This window comes from Phaethon aethereus (genome assembly GCF_964289735.1).
Source record: "Phaethon aethereus genome assembly, chromosome: 8".
Lineage (NCBI taxonomy): Eukaryota > Metazoa > Chordata > Aves > Phaethontiformes > Phaethontidae > Phaethon > Phaethon aethereus.
Window position 1 is genome coordinate 4,758,881 of NC_138584.1, and position 10,232 is coordinate 4,769,112.

General features: G+C 62.3%; 1 protein-coding gene across 1 annotated transcript in view; it reads left to right on the forward strand.

Annotated features, from left to right (window-relative positions):
• The first annotated feature begins 781 nt into the window (after positions 1-781).
• PAPPA2 (pappalysin 2) overlaps positions 782-10,232 on the forward strand; it is a 91,446-nt gene continuing 81,995 nt past the window's right edge. The window contains exons 1-2 of the mRNA XM_082003105.1: positions 782-1,458; positions 6,186-7,248. Of these exons, the coding sequence (XP_081859231.1) occupies positions 939-1,458; positions 6,186-7,248 (1,583 nt within the window). The 5' untranslated portion in view covers positions 782-938. The remainder of the gene's footprint in view (positions 1,459-6,185; positions 7,249-10,232) is intronic.

Sequence of the window (10,232 nt, forward strand, 5' to 3'; positions counted from 1 at the left end):
AATCTCCTTGCTGAAGTTTTACTTGTCTCCCACGCCGCGTGCTGATGCGATGGTGTGTCAGGAGACTTTGGGGGTTTGTTTTCTCACCCGTTTGCTGTGAACAACTCTCCCCCGGCAGCACCGGTGCCATACCCTCTGGCAGGGTGGTGGGTGAGATACGTCTTCTACCACTCCCTCGGTGCATTGATGGGGGGGGGGGGTTTGGCTTTTGGACGTGGCTCTTTCCCTCTCACCTCCACCTTTCTGCACGTGTCAAACAGATGGGATTGGTGTTTGGGGAAGGAAAAAAAAAATCATAAAAAATAAGAGAGAGAAAAAGCACCAAAGTCTTGTGAGATCGCTGGCTGAGGGGGGACCTGTGCTGCCCCAAAATCTCGGGGGCGGGGAGGGGATGCGGAGGGGACTCAACGTCCTCCGGGCGTTGGGTCCCCTCCGCATCCCCTCCCCGCCTGCATCTTGGGCAGTACCCGGGAGGGCGGAGGGAAGGGAGGGCGATGCTCTGCTCGGGGTTTATTAGATTGGACATAATCATCTTTAAATAAAGCAGCCCCCCCCCTCCACACCCCTCATTGGGGAGGGGGGAGCGAAGCGCTTCGGGGCTTTCTAGATAAGGGCATCCATAACCCAGCGGGTTCCCACCCAGCGCAGGGAGCCGCGCAGGGGCCACCCGTGTCCCGGGAACCCCGGCTGCAGGCAGAAGCGAGGGAGAAGGGGGGGGTCCCCGCCGCGGTGCTCTCGCCCTCCTCCTCCTCCTCCTCCTCTTCCTCCTCCTCCTCCCGCAGGAGCAGAAGGGAGGAGAGCGGTGCCGGGGGAAAGTTGGGGGCAGCGGCTGCGGCGGGGGTCGGGGGAGGTTGCCCCGGCGCTGCCACCCGTCGCCCCCCTGAGCGTTCCCCCCTCCCCCGGGGCCTCCCCCCAACTTCGTCCCCCACCCAAGGAGGATGCTGCGCGGCGGGGCCCCCCTGGCCGCGTTGCTGCTGGCGATGCTCAGCCTGGCCCGCCGGGACCCCCGGCCTCCCGGCCCCCCGCCGGTCTCCGGTTGCGGGATGGAGGTACCGAGCCTCCGTGCAGCCCCTCCGCATCACCCCTACGGGCTGTACCCGCAGGGTGCCGGCACGCGCGGGGTGCTCGGCGCTGCAGACCCGCCGGGCGCCGGGAGACCGCGGGGACGGAGACCGAGGGGAACCGGGAAAGGAGGAGGAGGAGGAGGAGGCGGAGGAGGAGGAGAGGAACCGGGGGACGAGGAGGACGGTCAGGACCGGAGGGAGCGGCTGCGGGGCCGGCAGCCGCAGGTGCCGAACCCCCCCCGGGCGCGGCCTCTGCCCGCCCTGTACTTCTCCGGCGGGCGGGGGCCGCTGGCGGCGCGGCCCGAGGCGCTGCCCCGCGTCCCGCGGGACGAGTTTACCCTGGAGGTGTGGGTGAAGGCGGAGGGCGGACAGAGCAACCCGGCCATCATCGCAGGTAAACCCCGTTCCGCCGGCGGGCGGGCAGGCGGGAAGGGAATGCTGACCCGAGCCCCCTCCCCCCGCCTCGTACCCCCCTTATTCCTCCTTCCCCCCCCGGGCCGCGGGCACGACGGGGCTTTGCCGGGGGTCGCCACCCGGCCCAGCGGCCGCGGGTCCCGGGGCGGGCGGCCGCACGGTGGCAGCCGCGCCGCACGGACGGCCCCGGTACCCGCCCCCGCCGCCCCGGGCTCCCGGCCCCGAGGGCTCTGCAGAGCGGCTCCTCGGGACGGAGGGTATCCCCAGATGCTTTTTCTACCGGGGATGATCCCTCTCGCCCCACCAAGCTAAGAAACAGGCGACGGAGGGGCGGAGGAGGCAGAGAGGGCTGGAGCGGGGCAGATGTCACCTCCGCGGCCGTGCCGGGGTGGGTGTCCGCGCCGGGGTCCCAGCAGGGCTGGCCGGCCGGGGCCGGGAACGGGAACGGGCGGCAGCGCCGAGGTGCTCCGCTCCCATGGGACGTCCGGGGGCCCACAGCCGGGCCCGCGGTGCTTCTGTGCTGCCCCAGCCAAGCTCGCTCTCCGCTTGCGATCGCTCCTCGGCTTTGCTCGCCGTTTCATTAATTTGCCTCCCCGGCTCGCAGGGGCGATAGCCGCATCTTTGCTGCGGAAAAGGTAGGAGGGACAGGCTAGAGGCTGGCTGGCAGAGGGGAAAAGAAGCCCTGTACAAGGAAACTACCTGGCGTCCAGCTCGCTATCCGCCTTCCCACCGGCGTCCCTGCTGTCTCCCCGCCGGCAGGCAGCGGCTCGGGATGCACGGAGCACAATTCCCAGCCGTCGCATCGGCAGCACAGCTGTTTGCCTCTGGAGGTCTGGCCTGCAGGTGTTGGGTTTTACTTTTCCCAGAAAGCCAGCGGGGTTTGTTTTTTGTTGTCTTTTTTTTTTTTTATTACTAGTATTCTTTTCTTTCTTTTTTAATTTCCTTGCAGAGGGCGGGACGGTTGTCAGGGCTGAACGCGCTGCCCGTCAGCGCAGGCACTCGCGTGGGTAATATCCCCCGGCCTCTGTGCTCCATCCAGGGTTTGAGTCAGCCCCAGGCACCTCCGGCTGTCTGAGTCACTGTCCGCTTCCCACCCGCTCCCCACAGCTGGGACCGTGGGGCTCAGGTGTGGGGGGCGAAGGAGGACAGGCCAGCGCCACTGACGTTTCATGCGAGCAGGTGGTGCAGGCAGCTGCCAGCCCTTCGGCAGGTGCCGAATCTGGCTCTGATATGCTGCTCCTGCTCTTGTCAGTAGAGAGGGGACTGAGCCGGGAGGTGGTCCAAAGCTGTGGAGGAGCCAGGGATGCTCCAGGTGTCCATGTGAGAGAGAAGGACGGGCAGAGCTGAGCATCTCCCAGTGTTATTGCCTGGGAAGTACAGGCCAGGCTGAGCAGCTCTGTCTGGGATAAAGCAAGCTGATGCGATCGCTGCCTGGATCGAAGGCTCAGGAGTTGAGGCTTTGTTCCTGTAGATGTCACATTTTGCCTTAGGGCCAACCTGGATGGGGCTGTTCATCCCTCTTAGCCCCTCTTGCATGGGGGGATTTCTGCTGGGGTATAACCCCAGCGACCTGCCACGGCCAGTGCCAGGGAAGGAGAGTGGTCCCTCTTCCACATCCTTCTCATTTTGGGCAGCAGATGAGAATTCTTTCACGTGATGCCATTTCTTTTTCCGCCTTTTTTAATCTCCCCTCCACCCACGCCTGCTCTGCTCCTGGTAAACCCCGAGGGGGATTTCCCTTTGTGCCAGGCTGGGGTTTGTTTTTTATTCAGATCAAAGATGGTTTTGTTGAGTCAGAAGATCCCTCACTGGAGGCAGTCCCAAACTTCTGCTCTGTCTAAGCCCGGGTGTCCTCCTCGGGTCCCGGAGCTGCTCACCACTGCACACCCCGAGGGTGACCACGCTCTCGGGCCAGCAGCTCTCACCACACGGCTACGGGCTCCTGGCCTGTGTCAGACCCCCTGGACCTTTCACCCTGGAATCTGAGTCTCAAAGCGTGGGTGAACTATTCCTTGTGCTGCAAAGCTCCCGGCCCCAGCGGCAGAAGATGCTGCTTTGAGCGTGGTCCTTACAAAGTGTCGTGCTGCTTCTCTTTTGGAGGCTTTTTCTCCATCAGACGCCTTTCCCGGCAGGCACCTTTCTCCTCACTTTTTTTTTCTGTACTGTTGCCAACAGCTCTTGTTTGAAACCCCGAAGCTATCAGCCTAAGCACTGGCAAACATCGCAAACCAGCTTAGAGCTCCCCTTCCCTGCCTGACGGGTCAGAGGCAGCGTCGCAGTTACAGGTGCTGAGGAGACCACCTCGCACCTCCTCTGCAAACTGCCCTTTCCCTTTCTGGCGGGTTGCCCCGGGACAACATACCGAGTTCCTTGGCAAATTGCAGGGTCTTGAAAGTGATCCCCCGGCAATTTCTTGTGGAGGCCCTCGGGAGGTGTCAGGACCGGGTGCTGGACGGCCCCGCTTCACCGTTCCGCAGCGGATCCTGGCCATGGGGCGTGCTGCTCTGCCCGCACGCTGCCCGGCTGCTGCTGCGCTGGAGATGCCATCCCTGGCCACGTCTAGGCACCACCGGCTGCTGCTGCAGTGGCTTTCTAGCCCCTGTTGTAGAGCTGACCTTGGCCTTACTTGCATCCCTTTGGTGAAGTCTCCAGACCTGGTTTTAGGCTCGCTTAAGGTTCTTTTAGCCAGTTTTGAACTCGTCAGGCACTTCCAGGCTTGGCTTGGCTCCAGCATGGGTTTGCGAGGGTGCTAGCTCACGCTCCCCTCCGAAGGCTGCTCCACCCTGACGCTGTTTGCCCTGGTTTTCCCTTAGTGTTTAATCGAATCTGGGGCACTCTAAATCATTTCAAGGTGAGTTTTCCTAAGAGAGGAGGTACCAAGCCCTGTTTTCTCCGCCCCAGTGAGGACTGAATTCTAAGATGGCTTTTGAGCGTGCAGGTCTAAGCACCTTTCAGCCAGCACCCAGCCCAGAAGTACTCTCCAGCTTTGCCTTCTCGTGCCTGCAAAGGCTCCTTTGCCTGCCTCCTGCTTTTTGGCTTCTCCCCATCTCAGCTTCCCCTGGTCTTTCTGTTTCCCTTTCACAATCCACCAGGAAACAAGAGCTGGCCAAAGCCCATCCGCCCACGGAGGCTTTGTGCGTGGCTGCCTTAGCAGTGAGTGGTGGCAGGGGTCCGTGCCCGGGGTGGTTACGACCGTGGGGTGGCCAAGAGGCCACCATCCATCTCAGCCTCGGTGAAAGGGGTGGAGGGCGGGGAGGGGTGCTGCTTTCTGGGGTGCAGCAGGGCTTGCCGTGACCTTTGCTGGCCACATTTACGAGGGCTGGCGGCAGGGACGTGGGGTCATGGTAACCTGGCTTCAGTCACATCCCCTGGATGAAAGCCAGGAGGTCCTGCTCCTCCCGGAGCTCCTGCTCCTCTACACCTCTGCCTCTCGCTGCTGGCCTCTCCGCAATCCCGGTGGCAGGTACAGTTTCCCCAGAGTGTCTTGCTGAGCATCCCCAGGGACAGGCAAGGCAGCAGGACAGGGCAGGAGTGCCCTGTTTTGGCCCCTGATGCCCTGACGCCACAGAGATGGGCAGGCAGTGCATGCCATGGGAGTGGCACAGTGAGGGGCAGGAGAACCCGTGCAGCAGGGAAAAAAGCAGGCTGGAGCATAAGAAATACGGCAGCAGGAATATAAAAAGGGCGTCCAGGCACGGCAGCACGTTTCGGCAGCATCGGGGCACCGTTGCATCTGGAAGCGATTTGCTGGGGTGGTGAACGAGGGAGCGGGGGCCTCCCAGAAGATGCCACTGGTGGGGCTCAAAGCGTGCCTTTGAGCTCGCTCGCCCCAGCCGATGACCTGCATGAACAACCTGGCCGTGGTGATTTAGGAGCCCAGAAGCCTTTATTTCAAGCAGCGAGCCCATTTGCCCGTGCCAGTATTTAAGTGCATTACGGCCATTGATTCCCAAGGGCGTTCGGTGCCCGCAAGCCTCTGGTTCTTGCCCGGGGCCACTCGGCAGCCTGAGTTTTGGGGAAGGTCAGCAAAGCTCCAGGTCTTGCCCAGCCTAAAACACAGGTTTGCAACACGCTTGGGCGCGCAGCCCAAAGCCGTTGCTGGGGACGGGTTTATGCTCGGGAGGCCTTAGGGGCTGAGGAGCGCAGCTGCCCGGCTGGAGGCAGCGCATCCCTCCCCGACCCTCGCTGGATGCATGACTGGGAGGAAAACTGGAGCGTAAAGGAGAGCTGTAAATCTGCCTGGAAGCTGTTGGGGAAGCAGTCCCTGGAGGAGGCTGTTTTGCTTTGGGTTGCTGTGCTCTAATTCTTAAAAGCTTTGGCCCGCAGATAAAAAGCTTAGTCTCTAATCGCATCCCGCAGGAGCGTTCCTACGGAGAGCAGCTCAGAAACGCCTCGCTCTTCGGCCTCTCCTCCCATCCCTGCTCTTCCTCCCCTCTCCGGCTCTGCCATCCCTCCCGGCTACTCCACCTGCTCTTTCAAATGATTTGGGATGGGGGCTGGGGTGTCGTCCCCGCTGGTGCAGCACCCGTTGCCCAGCCTCTGGCCCTTCATTTACCTGTGGCAGTGGCAGCAGGAGCCTCCCCGCCGCCCTGCCAAGAGCCGTCCCGCCACCGAGCACCCGGCTCGTGCTCCGGGGAGCAGCGGCGACGCTCTCCGGTCCTCACCAGCTCTCCTCTCTCCCCGTCCCCGTCCCCGTCCCCGCTGCAGGCGTCTTCGACAACTGCTCGCACACGGCCAGCGATAAGGGCTGGGCGCTGGGCATCCGTGCCCTGCAGCTCGGCGGCAAGAAGGACGCCCGCTTCTTCTTCTCCCTCCGCACGGACCGGGCGGCCACCGCCACCGAGGTGACCGCCTACCACCGCTACCGCCCCGAGGCGTGGACCCACCTGGCCGCCAGCTACGACGGGCGGTGGATGGCCCTCTACGTGGACGGGGCGCGGGTGGGCCGCGCCGGCGGGCAGGGGGGACCCCTGCACAGCGCCTTCATGGCCTCCTGCCGCACGCTGCTGCTGGGGGGGGACGCCTGGGGGACTGTGCACGCCTTCCGGGGACACCTGGCCGGGCTGGCCCTGTGGCGAGGAGCCCTGCCCCAACCCCGTCTCCAGCGTCCCTTCCTAGAGGGGGTGGCCGGGGGGGCGGCCGGGCTGGCTCTGGCCGCTGGCTTCGCCACCCCGGAGGAGCGCTGGGCGCCTTTTCGGGAGGGTGCCTTCCCCCAGCCGCGGGTGCTGCTGTCCCCGCCGTCTCCTGTCCTGCGGCCGCTGGGCCCCCCTGCCTGCGGGCAGACTGCCTGCGATAACGTGGAGCTGGTCTCCCACTACAACCAGCACTGGCCGCTGCGGAGCGGGAAGGTGGTGCGGTACCGGGTGGTGAACCTGGCAGAGGACGATGGCGGGCGGCCGACGGTCAGCCGGGAGCAGGTTTGGCGGCAGCACCGGGCGCTGAGCGAAGCTTTCCGACCCTACAACATCTCCTGGCAGCTCAGCTTGCTGGAGGTACGCAACTCCTCCCTGCGCCGCCGCGCCGTCCTGCTGGGCTGCGAGCCCAGCAAGGTGGGCAACGAGCGCTGCGATCCCGAGTGCGAGCATCCCCTGACCGGCTACGACGGCGGGGACTGCCGCCGGCCCGGCCGCTGCTTCTCCTGGAAGCGCCGCGACGGCGTCTGCCACATGGAGTGCAACAACATGTTGGATGACTTTGACGACGGCGACTGCTGTGACCCGCGGGCCACCGACGTGGCCAGGACCTGCTTCGACCCTGACTCGCCCCAGAGGTAGGTGCGGGGTTATGGGGGGGTGTTCGTGTCGGGCGGTGGGGTGCACCCTCTCCCCGACACCTGCTCTGCACCGGGGTGTTGCTTCTGAGCCACCGCTTCGCCAGCGTGGGAAGGCGGGGGGGTGTTTTCCCATGGGCGGGCGTGCGCTGCCATCCAGGGCAAGCAGATCCCGCGGTGCGGGATGCCACTGAGTCCTATCCCTGCTGTTAAGTGTTTTTCCCCCCCCAAAACGAGTGGGGGGCGATGGGGAACTCCCCCCCGGGGGGATTCTCGGTGCAGAGCTGCCGGTCTCCAGCGACGCGCCAGCGGGACCGCGGGCATCCCCGGGGTGGGCAGGGCGGCCCGGTGCAAAGGGTGCTGTGTCCCGCACCCCCCGCACGGGATGCAGCAGGGGAATTGCTGCCCCTTCCCCACCTTCCCTGGACGTGTCTAAAAGCCTGATTTCTTGATTTGTACTCAAAATGCCTTGGCCTGAGTGCTGGGGTGGGGGGAAGGAGGAGACGCTGCCAGGTGTGAGTGGCAGGATCCGGTAAGTTGTGGGCTGGTGTGCACGAGCCTCCCCGAATCTCGCCCTGGGGAGTGATGCCCGTGGGGAGATGCCCTTGGCTGGACACGGGCAGGGGCTGACCGAACCCTGCCCCTCAAAGCCAAATGGTGTTTGGGGAGCAAATCCCCCTCTTCAAGCAAAGGCATGGGGTGGCTGCCCGGTGCCGGAGGGGGACGCGTGCCTTTACCGCGTGCCACAGGTGCCAAACGCCCTGCAAAGCCCACGTTGCTCCATGCAGCATCGATGTGCGGCGTTGGGGGACCCTTGCTCCCCCCGGGGCTCTTTGGAGGCAGCAGCTGGGGCAGGGTGGAGAGAGGGGACCCTCCCTGCGTGATGGGGGACCCCGGGGCAGCGGGGACAGTGTCCTCGGTGCGGTCAGTGGCTTGTGCACGCCTGCCCACCTCCCCGGAGCCTCTGAAGTGCCGGCAGCCCCGCTGATGGCTTCCAGCGCTCGGGGCTCTGCCAAATGTGCGTTCTGACCAGAGATGGGGGGGAAAAAAAAAAAGTCATGGATTTCCTTTTTTTTTTTTTTTTTTTCCTTTTTTTTTTAATTAAGCTGTTTCTGTCTTGGTGTTGGAGCAAATCGCTCGTTCCCTGCTGCCGGCGGTGGGCAGAGGTGCCCACCGGCGTGGGAGCGGTGCCTTGCAGACGGCAGCACCTGGGGAGACAAGCTGCAAGGGAGGGTTTTAGGGACACTTCGCTCCTTTGATCTTCTTCTTTCTCCTTCACGTTTTTGCCCTGGGCTGTAGGAGCGGGTAGGCTGTGGCCATAAATCCCTTTTTCCCAAGCCAGCTTCTTCTCTACTGTTTCCCAGGTGGGACACGGAGGGAGGAGAGAAGCAGGCGTCTGGGCTCAGGTGGTGGCGATGGGAAAGGAGCTTCCCTTCCTCCCTCCCGCAGCCTTTCTCACATGTCCTTCAGGCGTGTGAGAAAACACAGGAGCAGGATGGGGAGCCTTTCTTCCAACGCATCCCTCTGGTCACGGAGCCATGCACCCTGCCTCTGCCCGAGCATCCCCCCCGGAAGATGTTTCCCCACCCCTGGGAGTCTCTCTGGTGGCCACAAGCAGCCGACGTCGCCCAGCCTTTGCTTCAGCAGGGCGAAGGCTCGGTCCTTGCCCTCCGTGTGCCGTGAGAGGAATGTTTTCATCTTCAGACAAGCAGGGCTCCACCTTAAATTAAAAAAGGCCAAATTTTTGCTGGTATGAATCAGGGCTTCCATTTGTCAGGATTTTCCCCTGAAAGTTGGGAAAGAAAAACAAAACAAAACAAAACAAAAACCTTGCTTCTGTGGGAAAGGAATGGGAAAATGGGAACACTAGGGAAATAACAGATCTTTTGCAATTTTCTTTCCGCAGACCTCACTGGCCTGCACAGAAGACAAGATTGATTGTTTGTAGGCTAAGCTCTGAAAAACGAAATCCGGTGTGCCTGGCATCTGGGAAACGTGGGGGCATGGGTTGAATCCTGCTGCTGCTGAGCTCTTCTGAGCTGCCTTTCACCGACTTCTTCAGAGATGCTGGTTGACACTCACCCTCCCCGGGCTCATCCCTGCCCAGCCTACCCCAGCTCCCTGGTACCCAGGGATGCGCCCTGGCGGGCTCGTCCCCGCTGAGGGTACCCTGGCTCCTGGGGAAAAATATATATGTTTGTGGGAAAGCCACGGAGAAGTTGGTAGCAGGGGTCTGGGAAAAAAACCCAAGCCTGAACGCGGGGTTCGGGGGCCGTGAGGGCATGGCCAGGTTGGCGCCGTCCCCCAAGGTCGGTGGATGAATCCCACGATATGTGAGCCCAAGGGGTTTTGTTCAGGCAGAGATCCCGCTGAGCGAGTACCTCTGGGTTTGCTTGTAAGGTATTGTACTTAAATGAACGTTTATGAGGAGCGGGAGCAGCTGGGGAACTTACAGGAGGATTTTTAGGGCGGAAGCCAAAACGGGTGAAATAACGCCAAATAAGATTTAACAAACTGCGGAAAGGCGGGACAGCAGGAGCCAGGTGCTTCGATGCGAACGACGGCTTTCGGTCTGTACCAAAAAGAGAGAGTAATGGAGTACACATTTGGAGAGCCGGCTGCTGCTCCGCCGAGACGCCTGCGCTTTTTCCTGCCTGCTGGAGAACCACGTGCCAGAGCCCCGGAGGGAGCCGCGGCTTTGGGGGAGAGGGAAACCCCACTGCAGGCGGTGCTCTCCAAACCCCCTTTCAGATCAAGGCGGCAAGACAAAAATTTGGGAATCTTTTTCATGGAGTAAATCGGCTCTGCTGTATTGCATGCAAAGGCTCTCACAAAGCGTCGTTTGGATGTGAATGTTTCTTAGCGTGGCCAAAAATAACCTAAAAGAGAAAGTCGGAGAGAGACACTGGACAATTTCTTACTAGCATTGTAGAGAGATTTGGCCCTTTTTGTTGAAGGGTCTCAATACCTTGTCTTGACTTGCA